This window comes from Barbus barbus, assembly GCF_936440315.1.
Source record: "Barbus barbus genome assembly, chromosome: 50".
NCBI lineage: Eukaryota > Metazoa > Chordata > Actinopteri > Cypriniformes > Cyprinidae > Barbus > Barbus barbus.
The window spans coordinates 9,005,127-9,032,938 of NC_136728.1; the positions used below are offsets into that span (position 1 = coordinate 9,005,127).

Sequence of the window (27,812 nt, forward strand, 5' to 3'; positions counted from 1 at the left end):
GGAATACATCTACAGTACTTGATAAAATGAACACTTTTTAATTTAAAAGAGCAATTGCATTTTTTCTATTGTATGACCCACCTTTAAAACCTTTTAAACTTTCTTTCTGGACTGGAATCTGGAATCATGAATCAGTATCTGTGCATCCCTACTTTAACGTATCCTTTCTACCCGCTGTCTACACAAACCAACAAATAACATGAGCAGCATGTGTCGGGAGATATTGTTTGAAATGTTCAAAGCGTGTGTGAGGAAGCAAAAGCGTCTTTGACACAGAAACGGTGGGTGGGTGGCATTCCTCTTCTCTTTCTCTCTCCTCTCTGAGAGCATTTTCCTCCCACACTGTGACCCCAGTTGGCGCGTGCTTCCCTGCAGCAGGATTTCCTCTCAGGCTCTCGCTATGCAAGAAACGTTCTGTTCCGAGATTCTATAGGGAGGTCGAGTACAAACCATCCTTGTAGACATATTGCAGCATTAAAAACCCAACACATAATTGATTGTTCAGTTCAACAGCACAAACCCAATGGGTTCCACAGGCTAAAAGCAAAGCTATGCCAAGTTACTACATACTGAATCTGCATTGATATGTGAACGTGGGCGTTACTTAGGATGTTAGATGTATGGAGTATTGCTAAAGAGTCTCTGTAATTAAACTGCAGCGTGGTGATTTATGTTGCACACGATAGAGCTGAATAGAGCGTATAGAGACCATACTTAGACTCATTTGGCTCCAGTTAAGTATTTTCTCTTGTTTCTAATGTTACTGCCAGTTGGTGTTGAAGGATTTCAAGCATTTCTGTTTACATTTTAAGGAAATTAAGCAATTATTTATGCTTTTAAATAAACTATGTCTCAGTGGCATGTGGTCAACTTGTGCGATGAAGAAGTGCACTTTGTGGGTGTGTATTTTTTTTAGTCCAGTATAATTTCATGTTCAGGCATATAAAAGGCATAAAAAACATATAATGCATTAAAACAGCATTTTCATTAAAGAATTTTACCTTTGTCTTGAGACTATATATATATATATATATATATATATATATATATATATATATATATATATATATATATATACAGTCAGGTCCATAAATATTGGGACATCGACACAATTCTAACATTTTTGGCTCTATACACCACCACAATGGATTTCAAATGAAAGGAACAAGATGGGCTTTAACTGCAGACTGTCAGCTTTAATTTGAGGGTATTTACATCCAAATCAGGTGAACGGTGTAGGAATTACAACAGTTTGCATATGTGCCTCCCACTTGTTAAGGGACCAAAAGTAATGGGACAGAATAATAATCATAAATCAAACTTTCACTTTTTAATACTTGGTTGCAAATCCTTTGCAGTCAATTACAGCCTGAAGTCTGGAACGCATAGACATCACCAGACGCTGGGTTTCATCCCTGGTGATGCTCTGCCAGGCCTCTACTGCAACCGTCTTCAGTTCCTGCTTGTTCTTGGGGCATTTTCCCTTCAGTTTTGTCTTCAGCAAGTGAAATGCATGCTCAATCGGATTCAGGTCAGGTGATTGACTTGACCATTGCATAACAGTCCACTTCTTTCCCTTCAAAAACTCTTTGGTTGCTTTTGCAGTATGCTTTGGGTCACTGTCCATCTGCACTGTGAAGCGCCGTCCAGTGAGTTCTGAAGCATTTGGCAGGATATGAGCAGATAATATTGCCCGAAACACTTCAGAATTTATCCTGCTGCTTTTGTCAGCCGTCACATCATCAATAAATACAAGAGAACCAGTTCCACTGGCAGCCATACATGCCCACGTCATGACACTACCACCACCATGCTTCACTGATGAGGTGGTATGCTTAGGATCATGAGCAGTTCCTTTCCTTCTCCATACTCTTCTCTTCCCATCACTCTGGTACAAGTTGATCTTGGTCTCATCTGTCCATAGGATGTTGTTCCAGAACTGTGAAGGCTTTTTTAGATGTCGTTTGGCAAACTCTAATCTGGCCTTCCTGTTTTTGAGGCTCACCAATGGTTTACATCTTGTGGTGAATCCTCTGTATTCACTCTGGTGAAGTCTTCTCTTGATTGTTGACTTCGACACACATACACCTACCTCCTGGAGAGTGTTCTTGATCTGGCCAACTGTTGTGAAGGGTGTTTTCTTCACCAGGGAAAGAATTCTTCGGTCATCAACCACAGTTGTTTTCCGTGGTCTTCCGGGTCTTTTGGTGTTGCTGAGCTCACCGGTGCGTTCCTTCTTTTTAAGAATGTTCCAAACAGTTGTTTTGGCCACGCCTAGGGCTGGGTATCGTTCAAAAAATTTAGATACCGATACCTTGAGTTCGATACCGGTTCCTGAACGATACTTTTTTCGATACCAGTTTTATGAAATCAGTTTTAATAAGATTACATTATCTCAAAAAACTATTTTTTAATGTTGATATTTATACAGACTCAAAGACTCATCTCCTGAGCCACTGCACAAAGGAACAAAATAAATCCAACACAATAAATAAATAATTTTAATAAAGTTCAAATTGTTTTCAGTTTACACATCTGTTAGGCTACGTTTACATTAGTGCGTGTTCATTTTAAAACACATCATCATTTCTAGGTTGTTAAAGACTTCAAGAAATTTTAAATCTTCATCCACTTTCATAAGTGGGTGTTTTATTTTCCTTCACCATATGTTTTATTGTTATTAAATTCTGGTGTAGTATGTCTAATTATTTGAATGCATAAAAACAACTTAGTTTATTTAAATTTATTCTTAAAATAGCCTAATGAAATGTTTTATTTTTCCTCAGAAATTCTGTGTTCTGTATCTGGTTTTCAAATGAAGACATAAAACATTAATTTAATTTCTTTAAATTATTGGAAATCAAAGTTTATTTATTTTGGCAAACAAAGGGGGTTTACTATTAAAATGTAAAAATGGAATAACTGTTGTGTGATCATTGCTAAAAATAAATAATAATAAAGTTTAATAATTTTAATAGTAGCCTAGTAATAGCAGTATGTACTGTCCGCTGAACAATATTAATTTATTTCTGCCGCAGTGTCTTCCAAGTTAAACCAAACTTTTATTTTGACGGGTTGCCTAGAATACCTTTACAGTTCTGTGTGTATATGATATGACGCTAGTTTTACTCGAATCAAACGGTAAAATTTTATTTAGTTAGGCGGCAGACGCTGAAATCACCGCGAGCTTCAGTCTGTGTATAGTAAACAAACTGCGCGATATAGAGAGCAGACTGCTCCGTACACTTTCGAAACGGATCTCTCCCGGATGTCAAACACTGATCAATCAGCACCGCGTCACTTCTAGTCAAACACACCGACCTAGTGCTGCAGGATTATTGGCTCACTGACGTTAATGAGATTAACCCCTTAGGTATCGACATTTGGTACCGAACGACAAGACGTTTTTCGATACTCGGTGGTATCGAGGCAATTCGGTCGGTGCCTAAAAAGTATCGAACTTCGATACCCAGCCCTAGCCACGCCTAATGTTTTTGCTATCTCTCTGATGGGTTTGTTTAGTTTTTTCAGCCTAATGATGGCTTGCTTCACTGATAGTGACAGCTCTTTGGATCTCATCTTGACAGTTGACAGCAACAGATTCCAAATGCAAATAGCACACTTGAAATGAACTCTGGACCTTTTATCTGCTCATTGTAATTTGGATAATGAAGGAATAACACACACCTGGCCATGGAACAGCTGAGAAGCCAATTGTCCCATTACTTTTGGTCCCTTAACAAGTGGGAGGCACATATGCAAACTGTTGTAATTCCTACACCGTTCACCTGATTTGGATGTAAATACCCTCAAATTAAAGCTGACAGTCTGCAGTTAAAGCCCATCTTGTTCCTTTCATTTGAAATCCATTGTGGTGGTGTATAGAGCCAAAAATGTTAGAATTGTGTCGATGTCCCAATATTTATGGACCTGACTGTATATATTATGTCCCCTCCATAAGTACTGGAACAGTAAAGACAAAACTACAGAATGTCACATTTGTATTATTAGCTGTTTCAACACATACATGTTTTATCAAATAAAAAGAACAGCACTTTTAGAGTTCATCCCACTCATTGATGTGAGCATAAGTATTGGGACAGTTGAACATAAGGCAGATATAAAAGATTAAAAGCTTTTATTTATTTGCAGATCCCTTGATCACAATCACATCAGTGAGTCTGTGACCCATAGACATCACCAGACTCTTGCTCTCATCCTTTGAAATACTTTTCCCAGCCTTTAATGCAGCCAATCCCAATTGTTGTTTGTTTTGGGGAGTTTCTGCCTTTACTCTCCTCTCCAGCTGGTGAAATTCATGTTGAATCGGATTTAAATCTGGAGATTGACTTGGGCAATCTAAGACTTTCCATTTCTTTGTCCTTATAAATTCCTTGACTGAACTGGCAGGGTGTTTTGGGTCATTGTCCTGATGCAATATGAAGCACTGAATCTGGTGGCATTTTCTTGAATATTGGTAGGTAAGATGGTTTTGTACCCTTCCAAATTCATTCTGCTACTGTCATCATACATTAAGTCATCAGTAAAGTTGAGAGGGCCTGTTCCAGAGGCAGCCATGCATGCCCATGCCATGACACCACCTCCACCATGCTTTACAGATGAGGCTGTATGCTTGGGTTTATTTGCAGTTCCCTTTATTTCTCCACATTTTTGCTTTCCCATCACTTAGATAAAGATTAATCTTTGTCTCATCGGTCCATAAACACAGTTCCAAAACTCTTCTGGCTCACCTTTGTGCTTTTTTGCAAACTCTAATCTTACCTTTCTATTTTTGGTGCTGGTCAGAGGTTTGCATCTTGCTGTGTAGCATCTGTAATTCTGTGCCAAAGTCTCCTGAGGACAGTAGATTGTCAGAGCATCACCCCAGCTTTCTGTGATTTTACAGACACGTCTTTTATGGTTCATTTTCACAGCTTTTATGATTTGTCTGTCATCAACTACTGTTGTTTTCTCAGCCGATCAGGTAGTTGTTGGTTGCTGGTGTCGCTGGTGGTTTCCAAACTCTTGATTTCTCCATGCCCTTTGTTTTTGCTAGAGCTCTAATTGAATTCCTCTTTTCTTTTAGCATCTGAATTGCTTACTTTTCTCTCAAAGTCAGCTCCCTCATCTTCATCCTGGTTTGTGTGTGTCATCATCAAATGCAAGATTCGGAATACATAAGTAATGGATATAACTGATACGACACATTCCCTGCTTTTAATATCTGAAGAATTAATGCAACAGGACCCAGCTGATCACTTAGAAAGACCTGTGAGGCAACTGTTCCAATACTTATGCTCACATCAGATAGAGGGATGAAACTCTAAAAGTGCTGAACGTCTTAGCTGGTAAAACATCTATGTGTTGAAACGACTAATAATAAAATGTGACATTCTGTAGTTTTGTCTCATATTCATCTTTTAATCATATTTGCAAATGTCTTGACTCCACAGCCAACAGAGCAATTTTGTCTTTACTGTTCCAATACATTTGGAGGGCACTGTGTATATATATATATATATATGCTGTTTATTAAAACCAAATCACATTGTCTCATCAGGTTCATGCATTTTTAATTATGCATTTTTATTAATATTATTATTAATGCACTAATTGCTTCAAGTACCATAATTTAAAAAAAAATAAAATGTAGAAATAAAATCTATGAATGTATAAATGCTTTTTTGTTACTTTATACTTTTTGTCACTTTAATTATTTGTTTTGTTAGTAAAACTTTGAAAAAAATAAATATAAATGTCATTAATATTATAAATACCTTTACTGTTACTTTTAATCAATTTATAGCATAAAGCCTTGCATTTTAATAGTCTTGGGACTATTAACAATAAACCAATATTAGAATATTTTTGTATGTTTATATTAACATAGTATTTATAAAAAAAAAACAAGTCACATCAAAATGAAATGTATGTATTTTTAAACATTTTTCCATATTTATTGTAGTCATTTTGAATCAATGGCAAGTTTTGAAATTGCAATTTTCAAATGCAAAAAAATAAAAAAGAATTTATTTACAATTTACACAGAGTTTTAACTTACAGATAAAATTTTGTTGCTGCTTGTTTAATTAATTATGTTTTGTTACTATTAAATTATTGTGAATTTTTGTAAGAAATTAGTTAAATATATAAAAACAAAAAAACACACAGAGCAAAAATATCACATTTAGCATGGGTAAACAACACAGATATATTAACAGTTGCAGACCCAAATGTGCATATTAATTTAACCAAATTGTGTGGGGCTTAAAAACTACGTATCTTACAGATCAGATAAAGATTTGTTTCAGATTGATTTCCACCGGTCTGATCCATTTAAAAGTCAATATCTGTTAATTTATTGATTCAGATATCAGCCAGTCATAGTGATGTGGAGGCACTACCTTCCTTCACAATTCATGCATTCATGTTGTTACAATAACATTTACATCACACATAAAGATCTAAATGAGCACACATTGAGTTCAAGGGAGAAAAAAGAAAGCACTGGCTTCTACTGAAACTAAATTCGCTAGTGTGTGTATTGAGCACTGTCACTTTATATACATGAATGGTTTATACGTTGTTCCGAATGTTCGTTTTGTTTTATTCTTGTGCAGTCGATTATTTTCTCAAACAAGTTTGTTTGAGGAAACTAGAAAATGTTTTAATCCTACAAAACTGACAGATGTGATGTGGCAGCTTTTTCTGCTATTGTGTTATTAACCATATGCTGGGGAGATGAATGTTAAATGTGATTTCTCAGATCATTCATCATTCATCAACTGAATGCTTTTCTGTGTCTCTCTCTCTTTTACTCAGTGGGCAGTTTGCTATCGTGAAGCGCTGTACGGAGAAGAGTACGGGTGTGGAATATGCTGCAAAGTTCATCAAGAAGCGGCAGAATCGGGCGAGCCGGAGAGGCGTTCGGCGAGAGGAGATAGAGAGAGAGGTGGACATCCTACAGGAGCTCCAGCATCCCAACATCATCACGTTGCACGACGTTTACGAGAACCGCACTGACGTGGTGCTCATCCTGGAGCTGTGAGTGAGAACACGTCCTCCCACGCCGTTTGTGAGAGCTACAATTACCCACTCGCACAGCTGTCCTCTGATAAAATAAGATAATGTAATGTAAGATAAGGTAATAGCGACTTAGCTCACAATTCTGACTGTTTTCTCACAATTCTAAGAAATATATCTAGATATAAATAAATATATCTGAGAAATACTGCAAAATATAAAGTCAGAATTGTTTTTCTCAAAATTGTGAGATACAATGTTGCAATTGCGAGTTGTAAAGCCAAAACTGCGGGATATAAACTCCCAATTGTCAGAAATAAAGTCAGAATTGCAATTCTGATTTTTTTCTCACAGTTGTGAGTTTGTCATGTTTATATCTCAAAATTCTGACTTTTTTCTGCCAATTCTGAGAAATATATCTAGATATAAATACATATATATCTGAGAAATATATAAACGTAGAATTGCGAGATATAAATTAATTGAATTTGTAAGTTATAATGTCAAAATTGTGAAATATAAACTCGCAATTATGAATTATAAAGCTATAATTGTGAAATATAAACTCGCATTCATCAGAAATAGTCAGAATTGCAATTCAGAATTTATTTCTTGCAATTGTAACTTTGTTTCATAATTCTGTCTTTTTTCTCGCAATTGCGAATTTGGTGATATAAATTGCGAGTTATAAAGTCATAATTGCAGGATATAAACTCGCAATTGTCAGAAATAAAGTCAGAATTGCATTTCTGGATTTTTTTCTCACATTTGTGAGTTTATGTCTTGCAATTCTGACTATTTTTCTCTCATTTGCAAGTTTATATCCTGCACAATTCTGTTATAAAGTCAGCTCACAGTTCGGGCATTTCCTTACAACTGCTAATTTATATCTCACAGTTCTGGCTTCATAACTTGTAATTGCGAGAAAAACAGTCAGAAGTGCGAGATATAATCTTGCAATTGTGAGTAAGGGAGAAATTAGAGATAAAAAGTTGCAATTACCTTTTTATTTTTAATTCAGTGACTAAAACAAGCTTCTATATATCTCTGAACCTTAGAACTAGAAAAGGCTGTTTTTGTTACCGCACCTTTAACATTTCTTAATGGACAGTGAATGAGAAAAAAACATCAAATATTAGCTGGATTTGAAGGCCATTTTCAGAAATGTAATAGGAAATCCATTAAAACTATGACAAACTAGTTTGTACCTTCAAATCAATGCAAGCTACTGCTTTATTTCAAGTGCGAGTCCTCAAATGACATTGCTCTTTAGTTGACTAATGCCTGCCTCCCTCGTCCAAGAGCTTTTTGTCACGACTGTTTGAATCAGTAGTTCTCTATTTCAGTCTCTTAAGACGTTCTCGAAAGAAGGCTTACCATCTAGTCCTGAATTATAACAGCTGTTTCAGCTACCATAACGAACATCTTATTCATTGGATCAGGTGCAGTCTGCCTCCCATTCCTAAATAGTATGTGACATCAGGATTAGTGCATCCCAAATCATTGTACATTGTAAATATCATGCCAAAGGTGCCAAGATGGCATATTACTTCCACTGAATATTACCCATGACCCTTTGTGCTATAGAATGGGAGCAGTTTAAACTTCCACGGCCTGTGTGTTTGTCATTCTCTGAATGTGTAGGGGAAGCTGTAGTAAATGTCAGTGCTCTAGAGATGCTGGGAGGCCCGGCTCAGGTTTACCATACCTGTAATGTGTGCATGGGAGCGTAGAAGCTCAATTAGGACTAATTGTGGTCTGAATCCAATCTGAACTGTGACTGAATGGACTGTCTGTGACTGTCAGCTGCTCTGCATTTAAAGTGATCTTTCTGGATCAAATACTCGGGCTTCAAAAAGGAGACATAGTGTACTTGTTCAGCTGAGCTGATATGTGACTGTACTGAAATATCTGTGAGTGTATGGGAAAGAGATTTCTGCAGAGCTACGATAAAGTGGTCTGATGTTAATGATAAAAAGAGCTGTACTAAGCCATTTTAAGAGCTGCTGTGGTTAAATGTCACAGAGGAAGTTTACTAGCCTCCTTTTATTGAGATGAACATCTCTGTATGTGTGAGATAAACTGAGTGCACTGGGTACACTCTGTCAGGAGGCCATTTCAGTTTAGACTAATGAATAGATTTGAACAATGATTGTAGGATTGAGATTATCTTTTTATTAGAAATATTCAGATAATTAAATAACAATATACAAATGATGTCCAATTATAAAAATAGCAAAGATCCACACAGGGAGGAATGGACTGATGAATAAGTGAATGAATGAATGAACATACAGTAAACAGATAAATGAGTATTATTAATAGTAATAGTATAAATGAGTAAATGTAATATTATAAATGTATGAAAAAATAAATATTAAATTAAATAATCAGTCAAGTTACGTAAATAAATATTAATTAAATGCATATTGTATACAAATATTATATAAATATTATATTGATTGATAAGTCAATAAATAAATCAGTATATTTTATTAACCCTTCAAAAATTTAATGTTTTTTTTCCTCAACCAACTTTATTAGAAATATACATCACATATATAATTAAATTACAATATACAGCATGATATCCAATAATTAAAAAAGGAAGCCACCGTGAAAAGAGCTGTACTAAGCCATTTTAAGAGCTGCTGTGGTACCAATGTGATATTTCTAACCAATGGAAATGTCATTTTTCAGTGTTTTAGGAGGCGAGCTCTTCGACTTTCTGGCTCAGAAGGAGTCGCTGAGTGAAGAGGAAGCCACAGAATTCATCAAACAGATCCTCAACGGAGTTCAGTACCTGCACTCCAAGAAAATTGCACACTTTGACCTGAAGGTACAAAACTAGTTTTGTCCACGCCTGTCTGAGAGATCCGGAGTCAGTCGTATAGCTTCCTATAAATGGCTTGGTTGTGGAGGCGAGAAACAGCTATAATGGTCGCCATGGCAACAGTTTAGCTCTTCCTCAAGCAGAGGTGAATTGGCCTTTTCTGAAGAACAATCGGGTCTGTTGCGTGGCAACACCTGAAACTTTGCATGACAAAATAGCTATTCACTTTTCTAAGACCTGCCATTGTACTGTTTCTTGGGAATGCATACATGACCCTGTTTCTGTCAACCGTCAGGAAATTCCTTCCTTTCACTCTTTTCAGCTCATCAACAGCTTCCTCTGCTAATGACAGCTCTAACTAATCACTGTGTCGATCACTGTCCCATCATGGGCTGAGATCTTACGTGTGTTTGCACCCCATTCCCATGTGTTTTTCGTCCCGGCTGGCCCGAGTCCAGACATTCTAACACAAGGTTATCAGCAGCACATGATGAGACATGTCACCCACGCTGTTCTCTGCCATAATCTCCATCCTGTTTTTATAAGTGCTGCTTCTCCATAGTCCCCAGTGCACGCTTGAGCTCAACAAGGCCAGCCGGAGACACTCAAAAGATATTAGGGATGCACCAATACCAATACTGGTATCGGGTATCGGGTCGATACTGAGCTCATGTACTCGTACTCGTATTCGTTAAAATGCCCCGATACTAAACGCCGATACCACGCATGTGATCAGTGCCATATTCAGACAAAGAAACACCAACAACAGAAAAACAAACAGCAGAATGTAGTTATTAGAGATTAAGGATGTCTAAAAATGTACATGCAATGAATATAATGTTAAACATTCAGTATTAATGCCTGTATAGCTGATGTGAGCAAGCTGATAAGCAAAACACGCTGAGTGGATCCAGCGCGCGGCGGCGCAGATGCGCGAGCTTGTCGAGTGAATATCCCTTTCTCACAGATATCACTGGAAAGTTTGTACTTCGGTCGGAAATGTCAAAAACGAGTAAGTAAAACAACGCACAAGTTACTTAACAGTAGGGAGAGAGAGATAGAGAGAGCGCGCGCGCACTTCTGTGGTGTGATCTTTATTGATGTTCGCTCGGCACGCATCATTTGAATTAAAACTAAATCGTAAATATATGACAACATATAGGGGCATTCATTCACTTTAAACATCATTTATTTTTAACCTTAAGCATTGAACACGGGTGAAACACAAGTGAAACTATCAGCCTGTGTGAAATGCGCTAAGCTGTTCTGTAACTGTCCCTTTCATCTGCTCCGGTACACATAAGTGCGCGCGCTGTGCGTGTTTTCCTTGCTTCATGCGTGTTTCTGCAATTATATGGCTTTGAAATCTAAATGTTTCAGATGGGAAAAAAATAAAAATTCTATATCTGAAAATGATTGATTTATAACGAGTGGTTCCCTGCATAATTACAGCAAAAAGCGTGGTTACAGCACTGAGCCGCTGCAATGGAGCAGCTCTAATGCTATTTAAGATGATGTACCATAGAGCAAATAAATAAATAAAAAATTAACAGTGAAAGTAACAAAAAAATTGTAAATTACATTTTAATGGGCATAATTAAGTGTGAAAAATAACCGAAGGATATGCAGTCAAACCAAAAATTATTCAGAGACAAGATAAAATTTTTTATTTTTTTTTACAAGTGGGTGCAGGACACTATAGTTAATTTAAGCAACTGAGGATAAATAAAGTAAACTGTGACAAATTATACCCAAAACGTCTTCATACAGTGGACTACCAGTAAAATGGATACAAAAGTGAGACCAAAAATTATTCAGACCAAGTAATGGAAAAAATGTAAATTCAGGCTTTCATGAACCTGGTTGACAGCATGCCCAGGAGACTACAGGCTGCCATTAAGGCTAAGGGTGGCCCGACAAAGTATTGATAGTTGTGTAAATATTGTCATACCAACAGCTGTCTGAATAATTTTGATTGATTGATAGAAAGGTATTATCAAGCTAAATTTGTTCTGACACAGTTTAACTTGGAGTTCTTGTAATATTTTATTAGCATTTTCTAAACTATAGCGAATAAAATGTGAGAAATGTTGAAGGTGTCTGAATAAATTTTTGTTTGACAGTATCTATTTGATAAATGAAGTTAATCAACTAACATTTTACATACTCATTTGTTTTCTTTACCCAATATTTAAAAAATGTAAAAATACAATAAAAATATCGGTATCGGTACTCGGTATCGGCAAGTACCAAAAATTTAAGTATCGGTATCGGGCGAGTACTGGAAAAAGTGGTATCGGTGCATCCCTAAAAGATATTACTTTAGCTTACTCTTTCTCTTGCTCCAGTCAGGACACGCTAACTGCTATGTAAACAAAACATACCATGCTGAAATAATTGGTAGCCTATTAGTCAAGACATAACAGTGACTAATTGCAGTATATCACTGGATATCCTCTTAGCATGAAGGCCTTTTTACACAAACACGAATGCTTGGCACGAAATGTATTTATATGCCAACTGCTATGTAAACAAAATCAGAATCAGAATGAGCTTTATTGGCCAAGTATGTTTACTCCTAGGCTACGAGGAATTAGTTTTAGTGACAGAAGCTCCACAGGGCAACAGAAAGACAGCAACAGGACAGGACACAGATATTAAAAGAATAATATACAAATATCCAAAATAGGCAATGTACAAAACAGCAAAAACACAATATATAATATAGACAATTATGTGTATACAGGTCTGATATGTGCATATTTGAAAGGAAAAAAATAAATAAAAAATAAGTAGGCTAAGTGTGGTGAATAAATAATGTATAATAGAGTTGTGTGATGCGCTTTTATTGTCAAGTGTTCATGAGATGGGTAAATATAAAACCAGAAACAGCTGTTCATTCAAATTAATGCATTTATCTTACTGTTTATCTTTATCTGTGAATAGGCTCACTCAGTGGTATTACTTTCATAACTATATTTCGCTTACTTCAATTAACATTCCTAAAAATAGCTAATTTTGCTAACAGAGATTTAGAAAGTAGCTATTGACTAATTAGGTAACTGCATATTTTAGCGTAACAAATCTCCTTCTCTTGCTCAAAACAACATATGCTAACTACTATATGAACAAAACTTGTCATTCTCTGCTTACGAAAGAGTTGTTTATAAGAAGTTATTTTAGCTAAAAGTTAAATTCAGTGATATAGAAAGTAGCCAGCTCATTGGATAGTAGCTTAGCTTAGCATAACACAGTCTCATGTTCAAAATCTCATATGCTAACTGATAGCCTATGTACACAAAACATGTCCTTCCTCACAAAAGAAAATATCCATGTTAGCTAACAGCTAAATTCTGAGATTTAATATAACCACTAATTAGGTCACTGGATTAGCTTAGTTTAGCATAACATTCAAAAGCTGCATCTCATTTCAGAGGCTGCGTCCTACAGAGGGCACATGTGTAGGCTACATACATCATCAAGGATGTCTTATTTAAGAAAAGTAATTGTAATAAAATTAACTGTTATTCCGTGAGGTGTAATACAGTAATTTATTTTTTACTTTGAAATTTAATGGTTACGTTTCTTAAATGAGACTGCCCCGGTGACGTACACAGCCTTCAAATGTGACCTCTGGAGGACACATCCTTGAGACGCAACTATGTCTCAAACTCAAAAAGATATTAGCATAGCATAACTTTCTCACTAAAAACATGTTTACTAATAGTTTGACACAACGCACCATATCATGCTCACGAAAGGATTGTTTCTAAAAAGTAGCTAATTTAGCTATCAGCTAAATTCAGAGACTTTGCAAGTAGCCAGCATTTTTAGGGTGCTAACATATATATAGTTTTCTCGCCTTTCTTTTCACATTGATTTGGAGGCAAATCTGTATTTGTACATCCTAGACATGGCACAACTCCTACGGGAACATGATGTGTGCCCTCCTCCACACTTGAAGTCAGCTGGATGCCTCTTTTCACCTCTTGAGTACGTAGAGGCATTAATATGGGAACGTAACAGGTGTTGAGTCCCACGCAACTTCCCTCAGAATAAAACAAAACCTTTGGCCACTTCATCAGCATGCAAACTGAGGTGGAGGTTAGCCAGACACACATATGACAAGTAGCATTTGCTGAGATAGAATAGAAAGCTTGTATTTCCATCGCTGTTTTCATTGTCATGAACGATACAAAAAGGTTTGCAAGGCTACAATGTGTTTTGTGAACTCAAGATGTTTGTTTCACTTTTTCTCATTTCAGTTACATTTTCCTCCCTATTTAGATTGTAGAATCGATGTTTTTTTAACTATAGATTATGTAAATGTATAATGTAGAACAACCAATATCCAATTATAAAAATATCAAACATTCCATGCATGGAGAAATTAAATTAAATTAAATTTGAAATTAAATATCAGGCAAATAATTGAGAATATGAATTAGATAAACAAATAAACATGAAATTAACAGTTCACATGTTCACATAATCATTTGAAATGTAATCAAATGTAGGAATAAACAAGAACTGTAAATAATTGTAATAAACAAGAATTGCGAATGACTTTTTTTTTTCTTTTTTAATGAATGACCAGTTCAATGCCGTCATAGAGTGACACCCATGATGTCAATGGAAATGTAAATTGATTAAATTTTCATTTCTCAGGCTTTTAATTGATAATTTGTTTGGTTTTCAGCCCGAAAATATCATGCTGCTGGATAACAATATCCAACTTCCACGGATCAAACTTATCGACTTTGGTTTGGCGCATAGGATTAAGGACGGAGTGGAGTTCAAAAACATTTTTGGGACTCCAGAATTTGTTGGTAAGTTCAAAAGTTTATTATGTAAAATGCAAAGTAAGTGATTCATTTTCATATTACTGATGTGTCAGATGCTGCTGAAATTCTATGCCATCTTTGGACATCCCACATGGTTGTTTTGAATGAAATGTAGCTGATGCCTCTAACCTGGTTTATTTTCAGCTCCAGAGATAGTCAACTATGAGCCGCTGGGATTAGAGGCAGACATGTGGTGAGAACTCTTAAGCACATCTCGCTTTGTACTTTACATACAGCAAGCGTCAATACTCGGCTATGGCTTAACCATGTGCTCTCTTCCGCCCCTCTGTTTCCTCCAGGACCATCGGAGTCATTACATACATCCTGTGAGTGTGAATCTTTTCTCTGACAGGACATCCAGACATTCACAGAGTGATTGATAGATTCCTTCAGTCACATGCTGAACAAATGTATTGATGAAGCACACTGGTGAATAATGAATGAGAGGTTCTCATAATGGGACACAATGACACCTATAATGCTACACCCATTGCCAAAGTGAATATGATCAGGATTATTTTATTATTCCTAATAATGTTCATTCCCATAAAGGGTGTAACATTATTTTTTATTAATGAAATGAGTATCTGATCACACCCAGGATACTCAGTTTATGCTCAGTTTGTAGGGCGTTTTAGTTTAGATTAATAAATCTGACAATAATTTTGTAAAATTTTATTTTCTCTTATTTGAAATATAGATCACCTAAATTTTTTATATAGTAGAATAAACAACATCCAATTATAAAATTAGTTAGTCATGTAATTCAGTGGTTTATGCAGCAGTTTGCAGTTGCAGTAGTTTAAAATGACACTACCATTCAAAAGTTTGAGGGAATTTTTTTATGTTTTTGAAATACAGTTGTTTATAATTAATGATTATATTAATAATTAAATATATAACTATTTTAATTTAAATTAATTTTAAATGTAATTATTAAAAAGTATTAGCAGATAAATTAATATATATGAATGACAGGTATTAAATAAATATGAAATTAACAGTTCATATGCTTATATATTCATAGAGGATTGTAAAGGTAAATAAATATAGCAATACACCATAAAAGTGAATAATGAGTGACAGGTTGAGCCTTGGGCTATCAGACAGTGGCACCCATACTGTTCCACCCATGGCCATTATGAATATAATTATGGCACTTAACAGCAGATACATGAACTATGGGAGCACGTGTTTGATTCCACTGTGGGATCAGTTTCAGGAATTAACAGGAATTTCCAATGTGCTTCCACACAGGTCAAGTATTTGTCTTTCTGTTTCAGATTAAGTGGGGCATCGCCATTCCTGGGTGACTCTAAGCAGGAAACTCTTGCAAACATCTCAGCCGTGGACTTCGAATTCGATGAGGAGTTCTTCGGCAGCACCAGTGAACTGGCCAAAAGCTTCATCAGACAGCTGCTGGTGAAAGATACGAGGTGAGAGGTCAAATCAGGGTTCAGCCAAAATGAGAAACAGCAGTGAACTCTTCAGCTAGACTTTGGGGCCTTTTTTTTTTGGGAAAGAAATTAGTCTAAGTGGAATTTCTTATTATTTTACTGCAGGAAATCCCAGTTTTATGTAGTTTTCTTATAAGCACACACATCAAAACAATTCTGTCACTGGCCTTTAAAAAAGCCTACTTTACAATATTGGGCAGGTATGAGCATGCAATTTTCATTACAGTCACGTTTAATATATTAAATAATGTCTCAGGCCAGTTCTGTATCTGTCATGTTCTACGATGATGTCTCATAGATCAAGTGTTCATTAAGGCATGCATAGACTTGCTACGTATATGTCCAAATGAAGTTTCTACATTACAGAGTACTCTGTTTCCTTGACCTTTTTCTGTTTTGAAGTTCTTTTGCATTTACCTTCATTTTTCTTTGTGTTTGTTTTCTTTGCAGAAAGAGGCTTAAAATACAAGACGCACTCAGCCACCCCTGGATTAAGGTAACCACTTGGATTAAGTTGGAAACATACAGAGCTGAAAGCATGTTTATATACTCTTATGTGGCTTTTTTTAAATGAATGCTTCTTACTGCCATTATAACATACACGAGTGTTGAACTTTACTCTGCTGGTGTGTACACAATGAACTGACCTCAGGGTTTACACACAAATGGCAGGAAAACTTGCTGTAATATATATGCCTCTAGTTGAATTGTACAATTAAAGGCAAAGTTCACCCAAAAGTAAAAATTGTTGTCATTTACTCACCCTCATGTGTTTCAAACTTGTACTTCCAACTTGACTTTGTTTATTCATTCTGCCCCTATTGAAAAAAAACAGCATATGCTGGTTAGGTATGTCTTAAAGCATGGCAGCTGGTTTAAGCTGGTCCTTAGTTGATCATGAGTTGGTTTAAAGCTGGTCCTGAGCTGCTTATAAGCTGTTTATGAGCTGGTCCTGAGCAGGAGCTAGTTGCTTAGGACTAGGAATGCAATGATACCATTTTTTCAGAACCGGTCCGATCCGATCCTGAAAATTATGAGTATCTGCCGATATCGATCCAATCCGATACCAGCACAGTTTTTTTGTTTTAAATCGATGTAGAATTTCTATACTTCTGTGTGTCTGTGTGTGTTACTCTTTTGTGTGTTAAACACAATCTACTACATATCAATAACTTAATTTTAATGAAAAATAACAAATGAAAAAATATATAATCATAATCTATGACAAAAATCCTATTATAAACTTGGTTTATAATATAGCAAAAGATACTCTAGAAAAATCATGGGTGCACAATAATTTTATAAAACCTAGTGAAACATTTTTATTTACAAATAAAAGTGAATAAGTGTAGGATTAAATCTGGTCAAATAATACACATTGCTCTTTGAATTGTTATAAAATACATTCATGAAAAAACAAGCAAATACATTTATATATAAATGTATAGGCTACTATAAAATTAAAATGCATTTCTTTTAAATCTATTGCACAGTAACGAAGGCAGCAACATATGATAGATAGGACAGAACAAGAAAGACTGTTAATAATCTTTCATTGCGCAAAAGTAAGGCTCCAATATAGAGCAGCAGAAAGCGCTTCTGCGCATCCCGTGTGCAGAATGATGCGCTTGAAGCGACACGGAGTCCGCATAGAAACGTCCGCATAGAAACGTTCAAAGTACAAAGGGAAGAGATATTGATGCGTAGTGTATTAAATCTGTGCCTAAGTTTATCAAGCCTTTTCTTTTGACAGTTTTAAACCTCAGTAACTGTGCGCTCTTGAAGAGAGTTTGACTGTAGTAACCGAACACGACACGCAGTTTGATTGCTGAATGGAGGATGACAGACAGCCGCGGCGGAGAGAAGAGTTTACCTGAACTTGAATTTAAAGACTTAAATATTCATCTGTACCTCAGATTAAACTATGTAACAGCTTCAGAACACTTGAAATATAGTGCACAAAAACTTTATGGTGCTTTATAATGTTTTTGTGCCTTTCGTGGGGCTCAACAATAACACACAATAGTATACGCACAATATCGGTTTGGATCGGTCTCGTCTGACCCATACCCGATCTGCAGAAAATGACCGTATCGGAGTCGATACCGATCCTGAGTATCAGATCGATGCATCCCTACTTAGGACCAGCACATGACCAGTTTAAACCAGCTCATGATCAACTAAGGACCAGCTTAAACCAGCTGCCATGCTTCAAAACATACCTAACCAGCATATGCTGTTTTTTTCAACAGGGGTGGAACGCAGATGAAGATATTTTAAGAAGTGTTTTATTTCTGTCCATACAATGGGGTCCAGTGTTGTCTTGGACCCTGTTAACTTTCATTTAATAGTAAAAAAAACATCCCTAAAGAGACAAGGGTGAGTAAATGATGCCAAAAGTATCATTTTTGGGTGAACTATCCCATGTCCAAACAGCAAATCCTGTTATTACCATGTTGGCCAACTACTAGATGCACGTATGCATGCAAGTCTTCATCATGGAAGCAATCGCATGTTGATGAACTCTTCTAATCGACGACTCAATCCTGTGTGTACCATGCTGTTCTCCTCATCCTAACATCCTGAGACCTGCATTAACTTCTCCTGCCTGGATCTGCTGCTTACCTGTTGCGTGAGTTGAGTGCTTTGTCATCCTGGTGAAAAAGCGAACTACCTTCTTACTCCTTCCTCCTATAATTTTTCTATGCGAAGACCCACGAACAGCCAGAGGAAAACAGCGCCACCGTAGAGGTGCAAACAAAAGTGGAATCGCAGCAGCTGAAGACCAAACGTCTGAAAGAGTACACCATTCAATCACACTCCAGCATGCTACCCAACAACACCTATGTCAACTTTGAGCGTTTCGCCAACGTTCTGGAGGACATCTCGTTGGTGGAAACGGGTCTCGAAAATGTGACTCAGAAGCGCGAATCCCTTCAGGATGATGTTGAGGCTCTTCTCTCCATCTACATTGAGAAGGAAACTTGGTATAAAGAGGAAAGCGAAAGCATTCGGCAGGAGCTCTCGCAGGTGCGCTATGAGTTTCGCAAAGCGGAGGCGTTGAGGAAAGGCATCCAGGAGGACTTGAGGACAACAGACGCCAGCTTAGCCAGCATCGACAGTCGCTACCTGACTAGAGAAGCCCACCTGAGCTCCCTCAGACAGGAGCTGAACGGAGAACTCAGATGGTTACAGGAGGTTATGGGGTCATTAAACGCAGAGGCTGGGAACAACGGGTTGGGATCCATCTCAGCTCTGAACAATGAGGTGAACGAGGCCCTGAAGGAGCTACTGAGCAGGGCCTGTGATGGCGAACTACATCCTCAAGCGCAGCCAGACATCTCTGAGTCTAGCTAGTGGAGATTAGACTGCAGTTGTAATACACTGAATTAGAAGCAGGATGTGAATTCAGTAGAAATATTAACCACTGTAAAAAAAAATTCTCAGTTTGTCCCTTAACATTTTGGGCAATAGTAATATTTTAAAAGCTTTAAAGATTTATTTAAAATAATATTTCACCCATTTACTCATCCTCATGTCATTCCAAGCCTCTATAGGAATACAAAAGAAGATATTTTTCTTGTTGTCCAGTCGCAACAAAGAATGTTTGAACATTCTTTAAAATATCTTCTTTTGTGTTCTACAGAAGAAAGAAAGCTTTACAGGTCTAAAATGGCATGAGGGTAAGTAAATAATGTCAGAATTTTAATTTTTTGACAAACTTTCCCTTTAAATTCTAAAGACCTTTACTGAAGCCTAATTAATATTCATAAGCTAGGTTAATAAGGCTAAAAATGCATATGGCCTTGGCGTCAATAGCCTCGCAGTCAGCTCGCAAACATATAGCGCCGTTGCGCTTCGGGCATCCCAAGTTTGAGTCCCAGCTCGCAGACCTTTACTAATCCCCCCACCCCTCTCCTACTTTGCTTTCTGTCTCATATTCTGTCCTATCCTAATAAAGGCAAAAAATGCCAAAAATAAATCTTTAAAAAAATGCCTATGGCAACCATTATAACTGTGGATACATGTCTGGTCTACTTTAAGAAATTCTTGAGCTCATCAGTGCACTTTTATGTTTTAAGAGTTTAGTTTTTGTGAAAAGAGAAAATAAAAAATAGAGAAAAAACAACAAAAATGAAGAACCAATGATTTAAGACAAAGCAGCATTTGTTTAGGCAGTGAAATAGAAATATGTGCAAGCTGCAAGTCCAAATAATGCACCAAACATTGCCACCTTATTAATATTTATGAGCCAGGCTAATAAGGTTTATATCCCAACACTTAAATTATTGTTTAAAGATTATTACCTCAACAGAACATTAGTTTGAGACACTTTTGAGACATGTTTGGTATTCAATTTATTGTACCTGCAAAAGGCAGAGTTTAAAATTGTGTTGTTTATTTGTAACTTGTTTTGTAAATACTTTATACCAAAATAATTAGATTATGCATGTGCTGGTGCATTCAACAGTATTCTATTGCATTCACCATATTCATCAATATGGTTGTTCTTGTCAGTGTTTCTTTCATTTCTAGTCAAATACTGACCAAACATCTACAAAGCATTCTTTGAACAGTAATAGTGATAAGTTGAAATGATGTCAGCCTTTATTATTTATTTCATTCCATCTTTATGCATGGGTTGTTTTTCTTTTGTTTACAGATGCCAGAAATATGATTTTGGCCATAAATTGTAATTTTCTTTTTTCTTTCTTATAAGTTCTCTGATTTATTTGTGAATGTACCTATTTAAAGCACTACATGCTCATTGCCAGTTTTAATTTAACTTTTAAACTGTATTTTCTTTCTTGCACCTGTAATTTAGTTATTTTATACTTTAATTTTGTCATGTTGTCAAATTCGTCAAAAAGTCATGTTTGTTATATGTGTATTGATTTGTGAACCTGAGCACTTGGACGTTTTCTTCAGCACGTCATGCCAACATGCTGCTTGACGTAAACAGTGATGTTATTTCTTTCCATACTGAATAAAGCACTGGAATGATGATTACAGTACATACCTCTGATCATTAGTCCTGCAGCTGGCTGTGGTGCATTGTGGGATGGAAAGAGATGAACTGTACTCAGTCCCTTAGGGGTGTGTGTTTCTTGGAACTTGCGCAATTATGTGTTAAGGCATCACTTTTACTGTTGCTCATACTTAGGGCTAGGATTCTGTTGACACTGTGAACACTGTTCGTGCTTATGATACCTCAAATCATGTGGTTTATTGAGAAAAGGTGTGCTATTCATTTTATAAACAATCAGACCTAAGATTTTTCACCTGGAAATCCACAGACTCTTGTTGAACGGTTATGACACTGTGATTGTATTTCCTTTAGCCTGTAAACCCCAGACAAGCCCTAGTGCGACGACAATCTGTGGTGAACATTGATAACTTCAGGAGACAATATGCCCGGAGGAGGTGGCAGGTAGGACTTGCTCATCACTTTGCCATCAAAATGTTTTCCTGCACTTTCTGTTCAACTCTGTTGGGACATGGGGAGTGGGACAGTGGCCTTTTTGAGGTTTCTCTTATTGTAGCATTTTTGGATGCGAACAATAAGAAGACTTAGACTTAGAATTAGAAGACTCTAAATATGGCTAGATGCAATAATATTTTATAGCTAAAGCTGTTATAAGACACTTTACCATTCAACCCTGCTTAGCCCTAAAACATTTTGAATTTAACAGGGTAGACAGAAATGTTATTTGAGGATTTAGTTTTTCCAATTTAAAGTGTGAATTTATTCATAAGGCACATGGAAACTGTGATACTACTAGAATTTGCTCATGTATTTGTTAAAGTTATAAGCATATGCATTTCAGTCTTACTATGATGGGGTTGAAATTATGTATCATTTTAGGGTCATTATCAGCAATTCAAAACCACTTCAGGGTCTGTAAGATTTTTTTTTAACAAGTCTCTTATGCTCACCAAGGCTGTATTTACTTAATCAAAAATACAGTAAAAAGCAGTAACATTGTGAAATATTATTACAATTTAAAATACCAGTCATTACTCCAGTCTTCAGTGTCACATGATCTTTCAGAAATCATTCTGTGATTTGCTGCTCAAAAAATAAATATTTCTTATTATCAATGATGAAAACAGTTGTGCTGCTTAATATTTTTGTAGAATCTGTGACTATTTTCACGATTCTTTGATTACCAAAGTTCAAAAGAACAGCATTTATTTGAAATAGAAATTTTTACAACATTATGAATGACTTTACTGTCAATTTTGTTCAATTTAATGCATCTTTGCTGAACAAAAAAGTAAATTTCTTCCAAAAAAAAAAAAATTGGAAACAATCTTACTGTCAGTCCTTGTCTTGTGTTTCCCCTCCTCCTGTGCCCATATTTGGCCTTCCTGTTCCTGTCCTCGTTTGTCTCCATTAGTTTAATTAGTCCCTAGCCCTGTGTTCTGATTAGTCCACACCTGTTCCGTATTTCCCTGTGTTTATAATCCCTGTGTTTCCTAGCCCCTGTGTCCGGTCTTAAACGTCGTTGATGTTCGTCTCTCCCCAAGCTCCTCGTCTCCTTGTGTGTCTCTCCTAATAAATGTGATTATTGGAACCCTACGTCTCCTCGCTCCTTGTGTCCCGAGAGGGAACGTGACAGAAGACCGGACCTACAACAACACTATGGCTGAGGACAGGCTTTGGTGTCTGCGGCAGGATGGTCGGGAGTTGGTAGAGTATGTTGAGGAGTTCCTTGAGCTTTCCAACGAGGTGAGCTGGATTGACGCCTCGCTCGGTGTGTGTTTTCGGTTTGGGTTGGACAAGGATGTCATCAGCTGCGATATCCCCACGTGCAGTTTTTCCCTTATCGGGCTGATAAATTATGTCCTCAATGTACATGGCATTGATTTCGAAGTCGAAGAATGTCAAACCGATCTTCGTCCAACCCAACCCGAGAACAACCCGGCCTCACCAGCTCACCGCTCGCCAGGACCCTCCACATACCCTGCCAAATGTTCCGGCCACCCAACTCTTCCCAGCACTGCTGCTGTCCTCAGCCCAGAGCACCCCCGCAACCCCGCGCTTCAAGAGCGCCGTCCTGAGTTCCCGCTGGTTCCGTCCAGCCCTCCTGAGTTCCCGCTGGTTCCGTCCAGCCCTCCTGAGTTCCCGCTGGTTCCGTCCAGCCCTCCTGAGTTCCCGCTGGTGCCGTCCAGCCCTCCTGAGTTCCCGCTGGTGCCGTCCAGCCCTCCTGAGTTCCCGCTGGTGCCGTCCAGCCCTCCTGAGTTCCCGCTGGTGCCGTCCAGCCCTCCTGAGTTCCCGCTGGTGCCGTCCAGCCCTCCTGAGTTCCCGCTGGTGCCGTCCAGCCCTCCTGAGTTCCCGCTGGTGCCGTCCAGCCCTCCTGAGTTCCCGCTGGTGCCGTCCAGCCCTCCTGAGTTCCCGCTGGTGCCGTCCAGCCCTCCTGAGTTCCCGCTGGTGCCGTCCAGCCCTCCTGAGTTCCCGCTGGTGCCGTCCAGCCCTCCTGAGTTCCCGCTGGTGCCGTCCAGCCCTCCTGAGTTCCCGCTGGTGCCGTCCAGCCCTCCTGAGTTCCCGCTGGTTCCGTCCAGCCCTCCTGAGTTCCCGCTGGTTCCGTCCAGCCCTCCTGAGTTCCCGCTGGTTCCGTCCAGCCCTCCTGAGCTCCCGCTGGTTCCGTCCAGCCCTCCTGAGTTCCCGCTGGTTCCGTCCAGCCCTCCTGAGTTCCCGCTGGTTCCGTCCAGCCCTCCTGAGTTCCCGCTGGTTCCGTCCAGCCCTCCTGAGTTCCCGCTGGTTCCGTCCAGCCCTCCTGAGTTCCCGCTGGTTCCGTCCAGCCCTCCTGAGTTCCCGCTGGTTCCGTCCAGCCCTCCTGAGTTCCCGCTGGTTCCGTCCAGCCCTCCTGAGTTCCCGCTGGTTCCGTCCAGCCCTCCTGAGTTCCCGCTGGTTCCGTCCAGCCCTCCTGAGTTCCCGCTGGTTCCGTCCAGCCCTCCTGAGTTCCCGCTGGTTCCGTCCAGCCCTCCTGAGTTCCCGCTGGTTCCGTCCAGCCCCCAAGTGTCCGCGCTTCCAGAGCGCCCCCAAGTGTCCGCGCTTCCAGAGCGCCCCCAAGTGTCCGCGCTTCCAGAGCGCCCCCAAGTGTCCGCGCTTCCAGAGCGCCCCCCAGTGCCGGCTCCACGCACGTGCCCCCCAGTGCCGGCTCCACGCACGTGCCCTCCAGTGCCGGCTCCACGCACGTGCCCTCCAGTGCCGGCTCCACGCACGTTCCCGCGGGTTCTGTCCAGCCCCGCGCTGCAAGAGCGCCCGACAGAGTCCGCGCTTCCAGAGCGCCCCCAAGTGTCCGCGCTTCCAGAGCGCCCCCAAGTGTCCGCGCTTCCAGAGCGCCCCCAAGTGTCCGCGCTTCCAGAGCGCCCCCAAGTGTCCGCGCTTCCAGAGCGCCCCCAAGTGTCCGCGCTTCCAGAGCGCCCCCCAGTGCCGGCTCCACGCACGTGCCCTCCAGTGCCGGCTCCACGCACGTGCCCTCCAGTGCCGGCTCCACGCACGTGCCCTCCAGTGCCGGCTCCACGCACGTTCCCGCGGGTTCTGTCCAGCCCCGCGCTGCAAGAGCGCCCGACAGAGTCCGCGCTGCAAGAGCGCCCGACAGAGTCCGCGCTGCAAGAGCGCCCGACAGAGTCCGCGCTGCAAGAGCGCCCGACAGAGTCCGCGCTGCAAGAGCGCCCGACAGAGTCCGCGCTGCAAGAGCGCCCGACAGAGTCCGCGCTGCAAGAGCGCCCGACAGAGTCCGCGCTGCAAGAGCGCCCGACAGAGTCCGCGCTGCAAGAGCGCCCGACAGAGTCCGCGCTGCAAGAGCGCCCGACAGAGTCCGCTCCTCTGTGGCTCCCAGGGGGGAGCTTCCCCAAGAAAATTTTGGGGGGGGGTAAGAGGGTCACAGCCTGTGTGGCCGGGCCAAGGGCCAAGGCCACACGACCCGAAAAAAATAGGCCGTGGCTTCCCGAGTCCCCTGACCCGCCCTGGCCTCCCGAGTCCCCTGACCCGCCCTGGCCTCCCGAGTCCCCTGACCCGCCATGGCCTCCCGAGTCCCCTGACCCGCCATGGCCTCCCGAGTCCCCTGACCCGCCATGGCCTCCCGAGTCCCCTGACCCGCCATGGCCCCTGGAACGGGCACCGCCCTGGAGGCCTCCAGAGCGCCCACCCCCCCTCCCCATTGGATGGTGTTAGGCGTGAGGACACGCCTTCCGGAGGGGGGCGTAATGTCAGTCCTTGTCTTGTGTTTCCCCTCCTCCTGTGCCCATATTTGGCCTTCCTGTTCCTGTCCTCGTTTGTCTCCATTAGTTTAATTAGTCCCTAGCCCTGTGTTCTGATTAGTCCACACCTGTTCCGTATTTCCCTGTGTTTATAATCCCTGTGTTTCCTAGCCCCTGTGTCCGGTCTTAAACGTCGTTGATGTTCGTCTCTCCCCAAGCTCCTCGTCTCCTTGTGTGTCTCTCCTAATAAATGTGATTATTGGAACCCTACGTCTCCTCGCTCCTTGTGTCCCGAGAGGGAACGTGACACTTACTGACCCCAGACTTTTGAACCTTTGTTGTGTTTAGTCTAAAAGTTCCAAAATTAAGTTTTCTCCCTGCTCTCTAATAGCTTTCTTTCAGAATCGTGGCCCTCTGCAACCACTTGACACGCATGATGAAGAAAGGTCACACCAAAGCACAGGTATTTCATGGACCCTGCTCAATTATACTCCATTAATCATTTCCAAAATAGATAACTGTCAGGCTGTAGTACATCCAGGAGTCGCCAGGCAAATCGTCAAATAATATGACCAGATTTTCAGAGTGTTGGTATGTTTGTATATCGGTCGAATCCCATTTCAAGAATGCATCTCAATATCGTTTACAGGACAAACCCAAGATGGGCTATGTAGGTCGAACGGTGGCCATGTTCGAAAGAGAGTGTGAGAGCGATCAAGAGGAGGAGGTGATGATGAGGAAACCTCGAACCAGGAAGAGAAGTAGCACTTCCTGAAACCCCTGCTGCTCCTCCAAACGTCCACAATATAAACATCCCAGCCGTATGCTGGTTTTGAGGTGAACCAGCAGCGAGTTTGCCGTTTCTAAATGCACACAAGCTGAGTTGTTTTTAGCAAGCATGTTGAGGTCTGAATGTGGCTTGTTTGTCTTCATAGAGATGCAATTATTATTCATCAGCATGTCTGTAAACATGATTCAGAAAGTTGGCAAATATAGAAAGAAAACATGTATTCATGTTGTTTAAAGCCATGTATAAATGTATTAATGTACATAACGGGATAAGGAAGAGTTTACTGGATATATTACAAGTTTAAGTGAGTAAAGTTTACTTGTATAATGTTAAAATTACGTTTAGCGTCACTCGCGCCACTTTGCCTTGAGCCTTCGCGGTGTAATATGTGCCACGACATAGTTGTATTCCTTGATTGAAATGTCTTCAAATTGTATTGCCTTTCAAAAGTGCATGAGCGATATAGCCAACTTCATTATTCTGTATGAGATTTGTTAATTTTATTGTTTTATTGCGCAGATTTTTGTCTCAAGGTGCGGTCACATTTACTGTTGTGAAAGATTTTCAGATTTCGCAACAGGTTCAAGCTTCTCACGCAAATTAAGTAAGCTACTTGGTTTTAAAATGACTTGTGAGCCAAGCTTTATATGTCGCTGCTAGTGACAGTTCACAATGAACTTGCGAAATTTTGCTACTGTGCTGAGGAATTTTGTGTGTGGGTTCACTGCAGTAATCAACCGAAAACTGCTTGGTTTGAAAGTGAAAAATTTCACTAATGTGACTGCACCTTTTTAAATTAGCATTTGACGAAGTCAGAGCGAAATGGGGTGGATTTGAAATCCAGTGTTATACTAAGTGTATTTGCGCTTAAGTGTATTAAAATTAGGTCATTTATCAAGCCTGACGATGACTTGTAAAGTAATATAATATACAATTAATAATGTATTAGGTGCCATTCATTTTGATTTCAAAAATGTATTTTATTGAAATCAGGGCAGATATAATGCTACATCATTGTGTTTTTTTGGTGCATTGAAAAGTCCAACCCTCTGTTAGGGAAGGACACATTGGAACTGTGGGCAGTTCTGTCAGATTGTGAAATGAAACTTTGTATCATTGGGACATTATGGTACTTGAGACGTTTCAGGACTGCGCCACCTATTGGTCAAAAGTTTAAAGAACATTATAGTTGTTTCTATGTATATTGTTTGTAATACAGTGCCTTGAGCCTGAATGTGATTGTTAGTATGCTTCACATACCTCACCATCAGAAGAGTTTGTGTTCTGTATGAATGTATTCTGTACAATGGGCTTAGAAATGAGAGGGCTCAAAAGTTATTTTTATTTCATTAAAACATTGTTAGAAAAAATATTCTTTCTGATAAAGTATTAAACCTTAATTGATTTTAAACCATTTTGCAGTGCATATTTATACATTCCATACAAGTGTTTAAATACATTTGTTTGTACGTTCAATGCATGTTCATTTACAATTACATCAGTGCACCAGTCACATGATTGCAGGTGTTTGGGGACAAAACTGTATTGTTTACCAGTATAAATCTGCCAGATTTATACCAGAAGTGGAAAGTAATCATAAAATGTGCCTCAAGAAAGAAATCCCTTATATCCATATATTTTATACTCTTGATACG

The 27,812-nt window shown here is 39.5% G+C and overlaps 2 protein-coding genes across 3 annotated transcripts in view; both read left to right on the top strand.

Annotated features, from left to right (window-relative positions):
* The window catches only part of dapk2b (death-associated protein kinase 2b), a 38,905-nt gene extending 11,334 nt beyond the window's left edge, over window positions 1-27,571 (top strand). For both annotated transcript variants that reach the window (XM_079414694.1, XM_079414695.1), the window contains 10 exons: window positions 6,823-7,044; window positions 9,724-9,862; window positions 14,556-14,685; window positions 14,845-14,893; window positions 15,000-15,026; window positions 15,984-16,136; window positions 16,608-16,653; window positions 21,499-21,588; window positions 25,759-25,830; window positions 26,017-27,571. In XM_079414694.1, the coding sequence (XP_079270820.1) occupies window positions 6,823-7,044; window positions 9,724-9,862; window positions 14,556-14,685; window positions 14,845-14,893; window positions 15,000-15,026; window positions 15,984-16,136; window positions 16,608-16,653; window positions 21,499-21,588; window positions 25,759-25,830; window positions 26,017-26,142 (1,054 nt within the window). In that variant the 3' untranslated portion in view covers window positions 26,143-27,571. The remainder of the gene's footprint in view (window positions 1-6,822; window positions 7,045-9,723; window positions 9,863-14,555; window positions 14,686-14,844; window positions 14,894-14,999; window positions 15,027-15,983; window positions 16,137-16,607; window positions 16,654-21,498; window positions 21,589-25,758; window positions 25,831-26,016) is intronic.
* LOC306868497 (death-associated protein kinase 3-like) lies at window positions 17,216-20,248 on the top strand. The gene has a single exon (XM_079414697.1). The coding sequence runs from the start codon at window positions 18,984-18,986 to the stop codon at window positions 19,512-19,514; it is 531 nt and encodes a 176-aa protein (XP_079270823.1). The 5' UTR covers window positions 17,216-18,983; the 3' UTR covers window positions 19,515-20,248.
* Window positions 27,572-27,812: the final 241 nt, after the last annotated feature.